This window comes from Lagopus muta, chromosome 11 (genome assembly GCF_023343835.1).
Source record: "Lagopus muta isolate bLagMut1 chromosome 11, bLagMut1 primary, whole genome shotgun sequence".
NCBI lineage: Eukaryota > Metazoa > Chordata > Aves > Galliformes > Phasianidae > Lagopus > Lagopus muta.
This window is the reverse complement of record NC_064443.1, coordinates 2,431,282-2,447,005: the sequence shown is the minus strand read 5'-3', so window position 1 is coordinate 2,447,005 and position 15,724 is coordinate 2,431,282. Positions and strand designations below refer to the sequence as shown.

Genomic DNA, 15,724 nt, shown 5'->3' with positions numbered 1-15,724 from the left:
AGCCTGCTGGGAAGCAACAAGACTTTTACTGCCGCCAACCCCGCGGTCTGCCAACAAAACGCTCAACGAGAGCAGTGTGCTTGCGGCTCCGGATGCCCGCTGAAGAACTGCGATAAACGGGGGGGCGGTGCGGAGGGCGGCTTCTCGCTTCTTGCCACTCAGCTCCCGGACAGGAGGAAGAGGAGGAGGAGGAAGAGGAGACGGAGATGCGCGTCGCCGGGCGCTGTGCAGGACCCCCAGCGGCACTCCGCGGCCCCGGCAACGCGGCCCCGCCGGCGGGGGAGCGCGGGGGGCTCCGGCGGCGTCTACGTCAGCGTCTCGCCCTTGGTGACCTGCGGGGACAGCGAGCGCTCAGCCCCCGCCCGCGCCGCGCCCCGCCCCGCCCCGCCGCCCGCTCACCCGCGCCTCGATGTACTCGATCCTGCGCTCCAGCGCCGTCAGCTTCTCGTTCAGCGTGGCCAGGCGGGAGCGGCACGACATGTCTGCGGGAGCGGCGGTCAGCGCCCGCCCGCCCGGACCCTTCCCCCTCCTCCTCCTCCTCCTCCCCCCCAAACCCCGCGGCCCTCACCGAAGGAGTTGAGGAAGTCGGCGATCTTCTTGATGGAGCTGGTGATCACCTCGATGTACTCGCGGTTGGCCCAGTCCTGGTGGATCTCTCGCTGCACCGGGTCCTCCTGCACCGACATGGCCGCCGCCGCCGCCCGCGCATGCGCGCCGCCTCCTCTTCCTCTTCCTCCTCCTCCCGCCCCCCCGCGGGCTCAGCGCCCCGCCCCGCCGCTGTCGCTGTCGCTGTCCGCGCCGCCCGGCTCCTGCGGGACAGCGGGCTCAGGCGGCAGCGGGCGGCCCGGCCCGGCGGCGCGGAGCCGTGGGCGGCCCTACCTCGGCTCCGCCGTCCTCCGAGTCCTCCGAGTCCTCCTCCGGAGCTGCGGTAGCCTGGGACAGGATTTCTTCTCCCTGAGCGGAGGGAGGAAGAGCGGCGCTGAGCGGGCGGGATGTGAAAGCGTTTCGGTAGCCTTGATGGGGCAGCGAGCAAAGGGACCCCCGCCCTTATCTGCAAACAGCACGAGTAACCAGTGCGATGGGCCGCACCGGGCCGGCACCCTGAGGTGCAGAACACGGCCAACTTCAAGTACTTCCCGCTCTGCTACAGCTCTAACAGCCACCTTCACACACAGGGTGGTGAGGCACTGGAACAGGTTGCCCAAGGAGGCTGTGGATGCCCCATCCCTGCAGGCATTCAAGGCCAGGCTGGATGTGGCTCTGGGCAGCCTGGGCTGCTGGTTGGCGACCTGCACACAGCAGGGGGTTGAACTGGATGAGCACTGTGCTCCTTTTCCACCACAGGCCATTCTGTGATTCATTCTATGATTCACGTGGCCTCTTAGCTGCAGTCTGCACAAGGTGAGCACTGTCCCCCAGCTCTCGGTGCCCATGCAGCACAGCAGTGCTCACCTGCAGGTCTCGGTTCTTCAGGATGCCCACCCAGAAGGCCTCCTGGCAGCGGTTGAAAGCTAGCATTGCCTTCACGCGATACACAAACTGTTCCAGGGACTTCTTCAGCAAAGGCACGTGGTTGGTCAGGCCGAGATCCTGGTGAATCTGAAAACAGCACAGAGTGGGTCTGGTTGGTTTGTGCCTAGGCTGAGTGCCTGTAAAATTGAGGCTCCACAAGCCCAGGCTGGGTGGAGAATGTCACTGGCAAAATATGTTCTGCTGTAGCAGCTCCAGGGAACAGTGCTAGCCCAGGCCATGGCTACACAGGTGGGATGGAGCAAGCTATTGCTGGTGAAATAGCAGTCATCTCTGCAGGGCAGCAATGAACAGCCGCACAGTCCCAATGCACAGCAAAAAGCAGAGCTACGGCCATCAGAGCACCAAACCACCTGCCTAGGAAGAGACACAGCTACTTGCTGATAGCTGCAAGCTCATCACATCAGATTGCCAAGCACAGAGAAGAAATGAGAAAGATGTAGAAAAAACCACTGCAATGGCAATCTCTTCTTGCTCAGTGCCTGACACAGCTCCTTTACATTAGATGTGTGGGATCTAATCTAAAACTCAAAAGCCATCTTGTGCAGAACAAAGAAACGCAGGCTTTTGGAGGACTGGAACAGGAGGGAAGAGATGGAATTGCTGTAAGCACAAAGCAGCTGAGGAAGGGCAGCTATGCCAGGTAGTGTGTGTGATTTAGCTCTGGGTGAGTGAGCCTGTCTGAGCAGTCTGTTCCTGCAAGGCTTGGATGTGCAATACAGCACGGAGTCATTGCTGAAACAGAGAGCCATAAACAACTACGTTGTGCATAAGAATATTTTTCTTTCATGAGAGTACTTTGCAGCCTTCTAGCATCAGATCCTCTCATTAGCTGCAGTCTGAAATCAGATCAACTGCATATCTTGGATGAGTTCAACACATGAGGGTAGGGAGGCACTGCCTTCCTTCGTCTGCTACCAGCAGAGAAGTACCAGAGTAACAACAGCAATCTGTTCTCTGGTCTGAGTACAGGCAGGAGCTGGCAATCATTGGCACCAATCAGAACCTACCCAGGAGCGACTGCAGTAATGACACTGCCAATGTCACTGTTCTCCCTGGGGACTGGAACCTGTCCCACTGCCTGCAGGCAGTTTGAAGTCTCAACAAAGCACATTCTCATTTGCCAAAATCTGACCCCAGAAATTCTCCTTCTCTCGTTTTCCCCAAACCATTTGGCACAGAGACCTGATCAGACCACACTGGTGAGACAGAAGTATTCACTGACTGTGCTTATAGGCTAAGAGGGACCACAGGAAACAGCACTTGGACATCCTGGCTGAGTGCAAAGGCAAATACAACACTGAAACTGCAGTGATGTTATCCAGATCACACAGTGAACTGAGACTTTAAAGTAGGCATGAGGATTTCAGTTTCAAACACGAGAATTGCTTTTTAGCATCTCCAGGGTTTGTGCCAGGTTCCAGTTCACCAGACTGACTGGACAGGTTCTCTGCCACGCTGCAATGGTGTGTTCTGCTTTTCAGCTGAACTTTTCTGCTCCTGATGCCAGCTCTGGACTAAACTGCTAGCAAATCTAATCTGCCTCGTGGAGCCACGCTTTATGGTCTTCTCCCTTCACCTGCCTTGGAAAAGCTTTTGTCAGAAATGTGTTCTTGGGCCTCTGAGGAACGTGGAAGGAACAAAGCAGCACAAGTAAAGTTTTTTCTGACAGCATTTTTCCCCCCATGATTGTCTCTCTTGGGACAAGCACTGGCTGCCCACACTGCAAGCAGGGCGACAGTCCTCCTTCCTTCTTTCCCTCCCTACACAGAGGCTGGCAGACTGGCTGGATGCCACCAGCACAATCCTTTCCATTTGCCCTCTCTAACATCAACATAACAAACCAAGACGACACCTAGAGGGGATTTTGAGTATGGTTGTCTCCTTGTTCTGGCTCACAAGGCTGGTGATCTTTGCCATGGCTTCTCTCACATATTACCAATCTGGCAGTTGTACTTTATACCAGGTTTCCAGGGTCTTGGCTTGTGTGTTCAGAAACTCTCTTGCAGATGCCAACAACAGAAGATAACTTTCCTTTTGAATAGGATATGCTAACCTGATCTGACATCCAATTAAGCAGCTTCCAAATCAAATACTTCAGCTTTTTGGCTGTTGATCGTGGCTATTTCACCTCCTCTCAGAGCTTTTGCTATAACTGACACATGTAAGACTGCAATTTGAACCTGGCCATGCCCTGGAAAAACAGGGAAAAGAATAAAACGTGCTTACAAGAGGAGTTTGTGGAACAATTGGAACTTACCTTGGAATGGCCACACATGTGATGGAGCTGCCTGGTACTCAGCTGCAATGTTTTCAGCAAACTCTGCACATCGTCCTGAAATAAAAACATAGACCAGTAAATAATTGTCAAAGCATTTTGTCCCACAAGTGACTAAAAGAATTAATGTAAGAGTTTTAGACTAGGGAAACCTTTTAGAGGTACAATTAGGAATCATCAGGTGAACAGGATGAGCCATAGGAGAACTGCACTGTGCATGTGGCAATTAAAGGACCACACATCATAACCTATCAATGAAAGCAATTAGGGGCAATTAGGATCAAGATAATCTTGTCACATCTTGCCTGAGTACAACCTTCTAAAGTAGGGGAACTGGAAGGAAAATATGTAATACTGTCAGATTGTGGTATTTGAAACGATTCCAGCATGAACTCTGGGCAACAACCCATTTTGCTGAGTGAATTATGAGGCCCTGTCTGTCGTGCAGCAGGTATCCTTTCTGATAACCTAAATCCCTAAATATCTGGAGAACAGATCTCAAGTTTGCTATAGAAATGGGCATTTCTTAGAGAGTTGGTTGAAATGCAGAGGCTAAGCAAAAAAACCAAGTCTCACTGACAAACGGGCATTGCCTTGCAACAAAGCAAGGGATCTGACTGTTCTTGTCTATGGTGTGGTGCACCTGTTGGTCTGCACCCACAGATGTTGAACTACCCAAAGCTGCAAGAATTTTTTGCAAAAACGTTGTCCCTCCAGATTGCAAATCCTCACCAACCTGACCTGCTGAATGTGAGCTTCCCACTGTCAGGGACACCTCTGTGGGGATGGTATTTGAAGGAGGAGTTTGAAAGGGTTTCCTCTGCTATCAGCAAAGCCATGCAGCTTTGCCAAAGGCTCTTGGCAAGCTGGAAAACATTGTTTGCTGAGGGAGCACTGGACAGGCTAGTGAAGCAAGGCACAGCACAGCTGGAGACATCAGACACGTTGGTCATTAAGTGCCACAAGTGTTAGGCCAACGTGTTACAGCCAGCATTAGGCATGCCTCCCAACTGAGAGCAGACAGTTCTCTTTCCAAAGCACTTACCCGATGTTTTTTAAAGCTGTGGTCCAGGAGAGGCATGGCAAACTTCAGAAATGCTTCTACAAAGAGGCGGCCATACTACCAAAAATGACAAATAGTTTAAAAGGCAAGTTGAAATTCCTTCTCAAAGAATCACCAGGAAGTCAGGTAAGATAGCCATACATTCTTTCAAGCTACTCTGAAGACTCCTCTTACTCAGTAGAAGACTATTCTGAAATATACAGGCTCAGTAAGGGGTTCACTTGAATCACTGAAAAGGCAGACTGAAAACACATACTCACACACAACTCTGGTCTTACCAGCAAACTGGCAATAGAATCTAAGTAAACAAAATTAGAGTCACTATAGAAATCCTAGTCAGAGAAGGGAGAGTTGCAGGGAGATGCGTGGTCTTCCTGGGCTCCAAGGGAGACCTGCTTGTTGGGCTGTTTACTCTGCCTTCAAGTACCATGGGGAAAGGAGAGAGGGGGAAGGGCTTCAGCAAGTACTGGCAATTGCAGCAAATTCTCTGTGGTTGAGCCATGCAAGGACAGAAAGTGGAAGGCTGTAAAAATGTAAAGGTACGTGTGCTCCTTCCAGAGAGTGCAGTAACTGCTCTGCTGCACTGGAAACAACTATTCAGAAAAGCTGATGCTTCAGCAGCTCTCTTCAGTGGAGTTCTTACTTACCTTCAGGCAGATGCTGAGTACAGGCCTGCTGTCAAACACCTACGTGGACAAGAGTTAAAAAGAGTCAGATAAGTCTGCAAATCTGAAGGAAACAATGCAAGCACAGCAAACAATTAAAAATAGCCCACTGTTGCATTCCATTTGCTGGCACGTGGCACCTATTCAAAGCAAAATCCATTCTCAATTTTTGACAGGGAGCACGGTGCAAGTGCATGAAATGTAATGGTTGTCAGACAGAAGTGCTTTGCAGGATGGCCACTGAGCCATCTGAAGAGAGCAGGGATGCAGACCTTTTGCAGATGGCACAAAATCATCTCAGTGATTCTGAAGTTCTTAATAGCCTGGAAGCTGACAGACCCTGCCCAGCTGATAGGCAAGTAGCCATAGAGCAGACAAAGCAAAACTGAGGTGTGCAAAAGAATGTCTTTCACAGGAAACAGTGAAGCTGGTGCATTAATGGTGCCAGCTGGCAGAAGGCACCAGCTATCACACAGCTGTGGTCTGAGAACAAAGAAAGAATCTGAATAGGTGGTCTCAGCTCTGCTGAGGGTTTCCTTTTTGTACATGTTTATTTACATTTTTTTGCCAGTTACTAACTCTATCATGAATTTGTGAGCATTTGAACTGACAGAGCACACAGGTGTCAGCAAGTGCTGAGATGTTACCATGGTGCTGCTATGGACTGCAGAAAAAACACCGAGTTAGCTCCATCCTTTCATGCTCTTAGAAGACTGGTGCTGTGAGAGAACACGGAGTGCAAGTAGGGCCCCAGTGAGTGCTGCTATTACAGAAGAACACAGCTCAATTCAAGAGAGCTCATAAGCTGTACTTGAAAAAGCCTGCTTCTCTCTTTGTACAGACTTACCATTTCTGTGACAGCTATGTTATTAAGAAGTGCAGGCTGTAAGAATCAGAGAGTGCTAAAATGGAAACCCTTGTACACAGGTTGTAATGCCTTTATTTACCACCTCCAGGTTGTTCTGCCAGTACATCATCCTTCACACTTTTCTCATGTGCTCATAAACCCAGGTTCACTGGGATGTGCTGGGCATCACAAGGCAAAAGCAGAGACATCACAGATCATCATCACCACAGATCCTCACCTTGACCAAGTTAATGAGGATGTGGAAATTCCGCACAGCAATGTTCCACTTCAGCAGCTTCTCCAGTTGTACCTGATGGGATGCAAGGGAACAGTAACCCAAGATGTGCATTTCCTCTCACTTTGCTGAATGCTCTCACCGTGTTTCCTGTACTCAAAGTGCAGTTATTTTGAAGACAGAGGGACAAAAGCTTTACCACAGGAAGATCTATCACAGCAAAAGCACTCAGTGGCAATGCCAGCATGATCAGGACCCCCAAGTCCTACAATGCTAAGAGTTCACAGAATCACAGAATGGTTGGGTTGGAAGGGGCCTTAAAGTTCATCATGTTCCAACCCCACTGCTATGGGCTGGTTGCCCCTCACCAGGTCAGGCTGCCCAGAGGCCAGGAAAAATTCTGCACAGAAAGGATACGTGTAGAATGCTGTGTGGCCCATCCAGGACATCAGTAATCCCCAGAATTAAGCTGAGTTTGATAAAGAATTCAGACAGCTGCCAGATGCACATCTGTACTCATGTTTATCTTCCTCCGGCATTAATACACTTCTTTGTTTTTAGAAGCTTTAGGTTGGAAAATAATTTTGTGAAGCCACACAGGTGTGCAGACCACCTGCACAGCATATTAGTTTGTGGATTGCTACCTGTTTTCTCTTCATAGCTTCTGATAGATTTACTGTATTTTTAGATGGTGGAAAGCAGGAACAAAAGGATGCTAGTCACATATTAACCTGTGTATCAGTTTGGGCTGATAAAGGAACCTCTCTGACTGCATTTCCTAGTCCACGTTCAGCAGTAGATTCCTTTACAAGCTGTACATCTTTATTACACCACCCAGTTTAGCTTAGGTCCTTCTCTCCTCTGTGATACCAATGCATGTTTTCCTACCTCACTTGAGTCTGATGGTTTCCCAGCTGGGATGCTTTTCACGGAACTCTCAAGCTGAGCCATCATTACTCTGAAGAAAACTGGGAATGTCTGTCTGTGAAGAAAGAGAGAGCAAAACTGAAAGCCATCCATTAGCATCTGGATAAACTCATCCCTAAAACAGCTTGGAAACTCAGAGATTGCCCCATTGGGCATCCTTCTTAGTAGGAAATCCCAGGAGATTAAGCCTAGGGCTCATAAGCAGGTACTGCCCAAGCACTCAATGCAGATGGAGAATGCTGGATAGTCACTACCAGTTCCCCAGTATAAATTATACAGACACCCTCTTTGTAGCCCTGGGAGCGCACAAGTCTGCAGTTCATAGCATAAGATGAGTTTGGTACCTCAAAAACACACAAATTTTGTCTATCCCTATGTAAGCAACATTTCTTAGTTCCTGTGCTGGCAGCAAGAATCACCCAAATCCAAGTATGGAGCTTTTGCAAACTACATATTAACCCAGGAGTGCTTTCAGCCACCCCAGGTCACCAAAGGTGACTTTTAGCGTGCTTTCTATCACTGCAGTGGCATGTAAAGGAGTAGCACACACGACAACAGACAACAGCTCATTCTCCATGTGAAATGGCTTGCAAATAAAAGCTCAACATTGCATCAATGCACAAGGATTTATCACCTCAACTTAAAGCTAATAATTATTTACTAACCTATTATGGACTGCCAAAAATACTTAGGAATGCCCAGAGTTGCCTGCAGTGGCACTAAGATGAAATTATTACATAACAGACAACAAAACATGAAAATAAATGTAAAACAAGGAGAAAATGTCACTGTGTACCTTGTGATGTTCTGATGTCTACTGAGGTAATTACCTGCTCAGTGTGGGATACGTAGAAGAACACCCATCTTTGGCAGAATTGATCAACTCAGGAATACCAACACTGGAGATTTCTTCTATAGCTTTCAAGATGTCATCTGTGTGCTCCAGGTAGACACTGAATCCAAAACCAGCTTAGTTCATTAGTAAATATTACACAGAATAACACAGCAAGCTCTTGAACTTTGCACTGCCTGTAGCACGTAGCCTAAAATTGCCTGGTTCATTCTTATGCTGAGTATCTTCAGGCTCCTTCAGTACCCTTGGGTCCAGCCCCACAGATCTGTGTGTGTTCAAGCAGTGCAGTAGGTGGCTTACTATTTCCCTTTGGATACAAAAGGCTTCCTTCTGCTCCCTGTCTCTGTCTTCTAGCTCATGGGATGGCTATTTTGAGAACTATTACCTACTAATAAAGAATGAGGCCAAAGGCAGCATTAAGCATGGCAGCAATCTCCTCATCTCTCATAATCATGCTTCCCTGCACATCCAATAAAGGATGGAGACTCCCCTTATCTTCCTTCTGTTGTTTATGTACTTACAAAAACATTTTTTATTGTCTGTCACTTTAGTGACCAAGTTAAGCTCTAGCTTGGCTTTGGCCCTTCTGATTTCCTCCCAGCATAAATGCACATTTGTAGTCTCCTTGACCTGCCTGCCTCTTCTTCCAAAGGTCATAAACTCTTTTGGTCCAGGGCAGCCTGCTTTCTTCTGATGAAGAAGGGCAACTGAAACAAGGTGACTTCCAGAGATCCCTTCCAGTTTTCACCATCCCATGATTCTGTCTCACCTAAGACTCAGCCCTGTTCTCCTCGCCTTTAGTGAGAGTGGATTTGTGTTCAGTTTTATGAAAACAAAACCAGAAGCTTGGGTCCAGACACACATTCACACATGCCTTCACACACATCTGTAGATGTGCTGATGTACACTGACAAGCTACAGTGCAGCTAACACAAGGTCCAAGCGTGCTTTCTTCACTATGGGTGGTGAGGTGCTGGAACAGCTGCCCAGAGAGGCTGTGATGCCCCGTCCACCCCTGGAGGTGTTCAAGGCCAGGTTGGATGGGGCCCTGGGCAGCCTGGGCTGGTATGAAATGGGGACGTTGGTGGCCCCCCCTGTGGCAGGGGAGTTGGAGACTCATGATCCTTGAGGTCCCTTCCAACCCAGGCCATTCAGTGATTCTGTGCTTCTATGGCCAGTGACCAGCAGAATTCTTCCCATCACACACTGTCTTCCAGTGATGTAGAAACAGTGTGCTAAGCCAAACTGCCTAAGTATGAGGATTATGACCAAGAGGAGTTGCTCCTCTGCAACACCAGTAACTAAGAGAAAAAGTTCCACAGTGTCTTAATGTGCTCTTACAAAGGCTTGAGTCTTACCAGAGCAAAGTATGCAGTGCACTGTTGAAGTGGCTGCCCTTCTCGCGATCCCCACCAGGCTTCATCCATGACTGGCAGAGGAACTGCTTTGCTAGTGAAGCTGGAAAAGGTAAGGAATAACTTACAGAAGGAATCAAATGTATTTTGTTTCCCAAGAATCCAAAACAATTTCCTTCTTCCATAAAAAGGCCATGTATCCAGATGGCTTGCCAAAAGATCACAGCATCATTACCCTTCAGTACACTTGAACTTTGAGAAGATGGAATGCATTTTCCCCAGAAAGCAGTAAGGTCACAAGCTGAAAGAGGCTGAGACTAGACATAAGGAGGAAGTTATCCATTGCGAGGCAGGTTCGTAGGATGCCCAGAGAAACTGTGGATGCTCCATCCCTGGAAGTGATTTTGATTTTGGAAGTGGTTTTGAGCAGCCTGGTCTGTTGTGAGCTGTCCCTGCCTGTGGCAGAGGGAGGAGGCACAACTATGGTTTGGTCCCTTCCAACCCAAACTGTTCTGCAACCTATCCCAACAGCATGTGCACATCCAGTATGCTCCTGGTTTGGAATACCCACTTTCATCAGAAGCCATCCACCTCCAGCTTAGGTCAAGCATAAGGTCTTTGGTAGCTCCTACAAGCCAAATATTTAAACAAGGCAATATGCCACCCTTAGGGCATCCATTTCTAAAAACTGTATTCCAATAACAGGTGACTTTTTGCTTTGGCCACAGCTCTGTAACCATGACTGTTAACTGAAGTTTACAGATTACTCACAACTTCTAACAAATTTGTTTCTCTTTTGCAGTAATGCTTACCAACAGAACATTATTAGTAAAAACGGGTTATTCCCTGACACAGTCTGTGAGTAGTTCTTCCAACGTGGGACAGTTTAAAACAGTAAAAATCCCATCAAAGTAGGGAATTTATCATTGAGTGGCCGTGGGTATCTGAGAAAGACAAATTCTAGAGACGCTGCAGTTTGACAAGTACAGCTGAGAGGGGAGACCGTCTTCATCATACACTGAAATAAAGAATTACAAGTGGAGACAAACTACTTTTCTTGTCTATTCCTTGCAAGGATGCCTATGCCTCACCTTCTTGAAGGTGATTCTTCTTACGGTCCTGGTCCTAATCCCTACGAAGGCCAGTTCTCTTGACTGAGATGCACACAGTTAGCTGTCGCTAATTTTTTTCTCCCTCCACTCTGGAGTAACAGCTCTACCTGCACAGTTTATTTCCACAATTCTTGGAAATGAACTGTCACAACAAGCTGAGCTACGTGTACTTACCAGGAAGTTACACCCAGTTACATCTGTGATCAGCTCCATCATTAGCAGCTAAACTGAACAGCAAACTTACAGAACTCTTAAAAGCTGTGAGGCTCCAATTTCAAAAAGCACTAACCAAAAGAGCTGGAGTTTGCCTTTCTGCATAAGACTGAGGCACAGCAAAACAAGTACCAAAGAGCTCCCAATAGACTTACTGCAGTTCCTTTTACTAACTGCTACAACTGTTTATTTGCAGACATAACCCAAGATTTACAAAAAAAGAACAGCACAAAAACTAATCCAGGAGAAAAGGCTCTTCACACATTACCCATTTTCTCTCTCTTCCAGCCAGTCACTGGTTTTTCAGAGATGGCCATCAGGAGCTGAGTGAGGATGAACGCACACTGGAAGCTGGGAATGCTCTGCTGGAAATTCAGTAGGTATTGGAAACTCTCACTGCAGAATGACAGGAAAGCAAAAAGGTGAAGACAGCATAGATAGGGTAATCTCCAGCAACAGACTGGCTCAAGATCCAAGGTCTCCCTAGCCTAGCACTTGTCTCTAGCAGTACCATTCTAAAGAAAGGGTAGCAACCTGCAGTAGACAAAAAGTCAATGACTGAGAAACCTCTTGTAAGCCCTAGCTGCTCTAAGCTTAGCAACATCTTTATACACTGCTTTTGTCTTGTGCCCTGTAGACATTTTAACTGCTCAGAACCCATCTGTTCCTTCTGTGAATCCTACTGACCTGCTAGTTTCACACAGCACGCTTACACATGCACCCCATAGACTAATGCCTATCTTATAATCCAACAGTTCATTTTATCAGCTTTGACTGCACTGCCATTCAAATGAAATGCAAACCTTTCTGTTTAGAGGTGTTCAGAGCCCTAAGAGAGCTCCTGAACACACACTGATACATAATGTTTGAAATCTATCACTTTCAGAGCTTGGGAAACATTGACTGTACCTTATCAGCTCTTCAAGAGGAACAAACTCCGTCTCTCCTGGCTTCAGCCTGTCTGCAAGTACCTGGAGAGCTGACCTCAGCAAGTTGGAATTCTCATGTTGAGAAAAACCATTCCTGAGGGTAGAAAAAGTCCAGCTCAGCACCAGAGTAGGAGGAGAGATACTGCATAGAAAAGCATATCTGGGCAGATGTTTGCAACAGGGATGTTTGATGCAAAGAAGCCAATACACCAGAAGAGCCCAGCAACATGGAAGTTATAGGGGGCACAAAAACTGAAAGCTGATTGTAACTGCTAGCTTTGTCCATTATGGTTTGTCTTTCCAGGGAATGTAAAACCTCGTGTACACAGGTTACCCACTTTACAGTTCACGGATTTCAGATCCAGGTTGGAAGGAAAAAATCTTTCCACATAAGTAGAAGTCCATATATACTAAAACAATATTATGCAGATCTGAAAAATAGAGGATGCCTATTGACAGTTGCTGTGCAAATGCAGTGAGGTGTGCAGTCAGCTCTCAAGCAGTAAGCAGAAGCCTAACAGGAAGGAAAAGACCTTCATCAAGACCTTCATTAACTCTTTGAACTACCACTGTCTGTGAAATTATCCACTCTGACTACGAATTCTGGAAGTGCTGGCTCCATGCTCTACATCTTCACACTGAACACAGGGGCTTGATAACAGTAAAGATCAAATGCACCTTTAACACAGAAGATAATTCATGATTGCCAACAAATGAGAGATTCACGAAACATTAATGTAAGTTATAATTGGGTTGGTGGACTTCTAGCCCCCAGTATATGTTTGCTTGTTTTATATCAAGACAGAACTATCTTACTGTTCACATGGAATAGAGGGTAAACTCATCTTGAGCTGCCTTTGTGACAAAGAGAGACGAGTCCTTTGGTTTACAAGATGGGCAGATTAAAGAACAACAAATTCATAATTTGTAAGGAGAAAATGATCAGTTTGGAAACAGCCAGAAGTGCCATCAGGGTCTCCATGGCTTTAGCAGCGGCTAACAGGAGAGGCACACCTCAGTAAGAAGCAGAAGAGGCATCATCAGCTGCTTACCTTCGCACATGACATAGAACAACTGTTCAGTTTGATTAGAAAACAAGAAAACCTACAAAATTCTGCTAGATTCTGAAGAAAGTTTAACATTTACAAAGCATTCAAAGCTCAGGGAGTGCCAAAAGCGTGTTGATTTGCATTCTGCTGCTTCCTTCTCATGCTCTTTTTACACTTGCTCCTACCTTCAAAGCACAACCAAGGGAAACCACTTTCCACACTCAGATCTAAATTAGGATTCAGAAAAAAAACCCAAAACTTTGCAGTGCTACCCTGAATTTTATTAACAGATGCAGAAGTTAAATTAGAGTGAACGTACAATTAGTTTGGCATTTCAGAATCTGGTTCAAGAGCATCAGCAGCAAAAGCTCATCAGTGAAATGCACATCCATTATTTCCAGTGAAAAAAATTAATCCCTTCATTGCTCAACATTGAGGCAGTGCCAAATTAGCACGAGGCTTGCTGGGCAAGAAATTCCAAGATCCCCATGCAGAATGGGAGTTGCACAATGAGGTGTGGCATACTGCCACTTATGCCAGTCATCATCCAAAAAATCACATGGATCAATGCACTGAAGGCTGGCCTGTTCTGTGCTTCCAACTGTCCTGCATTCACTCTCAATCACTGGCTTTGTTCAGGGGAGTCAACGACAAAGCATTTAAATGTCTCCAGACACAGCAGAGTGCAGTTCTGCAAGACTGGTAGGTCATCAGTTGGGAACAAACACTACAGAGGAACATGAAAGGGAGGGAGCACACAAACTTTGTTCATTTATGTGACCCTTTGGTGTAAACTCACCATGCAAACAGCAAGTGAAAAGTTTGCAGCAGCTGGTGGTAACAAGAGGACATCAGCTGGTACTCCTGGATGTCCAGTCCTGATTCACCTGCCACACCTTGGTTTGGTATAACTGTCTTCAATGCAGAACAAATTTTTCATTAAATACTAGTCCAGGGAAAGAAAACGGCAATAGAACACATTTCTATCAACTCAATGCTTAAAACACCCTGCAACACACAAAGCCACTCTCTTTTCCCCACAAATAAAACCAAAAATATTTCTAGAGGCAACAAAACTTGATGATTTTTGAGTCAAAATCGCTGCCCGCTGACCTGGAAGTAGTTGTGCATGTTCTCCATGTGATTGCACAGTGGCTTTAGAAGCTTGACTACACACACAGCAACTTCCTTCGGGGATCTCTGACAAAGGTGGGAAAAACCAATATCCTTGTTGCCTTTTTCCTGTAGCAAACCAAAATATTAAAGTCATTTCAGTCTTACTTGATAATAACTTCAGAAGTCATCACCCAGAAAACCAAGGACTCCTTGCACTGAAGGTGTTACTCTAAAGAATATGAAAACATACAGGGGAAAAAAATGAAAAACAGAAAATTGATTCTAACACCTTCTGTCTGCTTAAGCTGAGCTGCTTCTTGAACAGCAGAGCCAGTTTCTCCATCCTGGGCAGGGAGAAGTGTCACCTGAGTTTTGGGCTACATGGTTTTCCCTCAGCTGCATGCACTTTCCCAAGACATGGAGAGAATTAGATGCTGCAAACACTTTGGTGAGTGATGCAGTACAGTAATTTCTTTTGAAATGGCAGCTGCTGCTCTGACACAGCTGGGAGACAGACTGCCATTCAACTGCAAGGCAAATATATTTCTGAAAAACATTTAGTCAGGAAAGGCTGGAAGCCACTGATGAGCTCTGCCAGCCTGGGTCACAGCCCACCAAGCTGCTGCTGGACACACCTTGAAGAAGGGCACTCTCCTAGTGGGGCCTGGGGTCAGCACATGTTCTAGCTTCCAGCACATGTCATCCAGAAGGAAGCAGAGCTCAGCAGGCCCCAGCTGCACAACTTCACTAGCCTGCAATTACAAGGAAGAAAAGTCAATTCCAAGACTCAGCACCTAATTGTAGTGCCTTGAAGCTGACATTCACTCCCTCAATTTCCAGTTCCTCAATTCTCCTGGCTTAGTTAACCTCTGCCAGGGAACAATTTGGTAGATGCTAGGCTTTTGCCCTTTCCATTGTAGGGATGGGATATCAGTTCTGGTTACTCAAAGCACAAGGTGGATCTGGTGCTCTGAACATAACTCCAGTAACACCCAGCTACTGAGAGGGAACGTGTTTATACACTGAAGTTCAAAATCACAGAATTGTAGGGGCCGGAAGGAACCTCTGGGTCCAAGCTCTGCTAAAGCAAGTTCTGTATGATACACAGGAAAGTGCCCAGGGACGTTTTAAATCTTTCCAGGGGAGGCTCCACAACCTCTCTGGACAGCTTGTTTCAGTGCTCTGCCACCTCATAGTAAAGAATTTTTTCCTGTGTTCAGATGGAACTTCCTACATTTCAGTTTGTGACACTTGCCCGTTTTCCTGTCACTGGGCACCACCACAGAGCCTGGCCCCATCCACTTGACTCCCACCCATTAGATATTTATGAGCACTAATAAGATTTCTTCTCAGGTAATCATTTGAAATAACGCCACATGTGCCAGGAGGTTTCTCACATAGCCTTACAGGTCCCTGCACCCTGCACACGTGGTGACAGCTGTCCTTGGAGCAGGGCAGGCTGCACTCCACACTGCCACAACCTTTTTGCATTTTACTAATCCTATGGTTGCATAACAAAATTAGACTCCAGATGGACTGAGCCTGCCTACAA

General features: G+C 46.9%; 2 protein-coding genes across 2 annotated transcripts in view; both read right to left on the bottom strand.

The window, feature by feature from the left end:
- Nucleotides 1-7: 7 nt before the first annotated feature.
- Nucleotides 8-735, bottom strand: BRK1 (BRICK1 subunit of SCAR/WAVE actin nucleating complex). Its single transcript, XM_048958035.1, has 3 exons — nucleotides 569-735; nucleotides 400-482; nucleotides 8-332 (listed from the first exon to the last, which is right to left on the bottom strand). The coding sequence occupies exons 1-3, from the start codon at nucleotides 684-686 to the stop codon at nucleotides 306-308; spliced, it is 228 nt and encodes a 75-aa protein (XP_048813992.1). The 5' UTR covers nucleotides 687-735; the 3' UTR covers nucleotides 8-305.
- FANCD2 (FA complementation group D2) overlaps nucleotides 701-15,724 on the bottom strand; it is a 44,928-nt gene continuing 29,904 nt past the window's right edge. The window contains exons 30-44 of the mRNA XM_048958029.1: nucleotides 14,808-14,924; nucleotides 14,170-14,298; nucleotides 13,856-13,971; nucleotides 11,988-12,101; nucleotides 11,347-11,474; nucleotides 9,757-9,856; nucleotides 8,376-8,498; nucleotides 7,507-7,600; nucleotides 6,622-6,693; nucleotides 5,519-5,557; nucleotides 4,854-4,928; nucleotides 3,791-3,865; nucleotides 1,453-1,599; nucleotides 880-954; nucleotides 701-809 (exon numbers count right to left, since the gene is read on the bottom strand). Of these exons, the coding sequence (XP_048813986.1) occupies nucleotides 759-809; nucleotides 880-954; nucleotides 1,453-1,599; nucleotides 3,791-3,865; nucleotides 4,854-4,928; nucleotides 5,519-5,557; nucleotides 6,622-6,693; nucleotides 7,507-7,600; nucleotides 8,376-8,498; nucleotides 9,757-9,856; nucleotides 11,347-11,474; nucleotides 11,988-12,101; nucleotides 13,856-13,971; nucleotides 14,170-14,298; nucleotides 14,808-14,924 (1,455 nt within the window). The 3' untranslated portion in view covers nucleotides 701-758. The remainder of the gene's footprint in view (nucleotides 810-879; nucleotides 955-1,452; nucleotides 1,600-3,790; nucleotides 3,866-4,853; nucleotides 4,929-5,518; nucleotides 5,558-6,621; nucleotides 6,694-7,506; nucleotides 7,601-8,375; nucleotides 8,499-9,756; nucleotides 9,857-11,346; nucleotides 11,475-11,987; nucleotides 12,102-13,855; nucleotides 13,972-14,169; nucleotides 14,299-14,807; nucleotides 14,925-15,724) is intronic.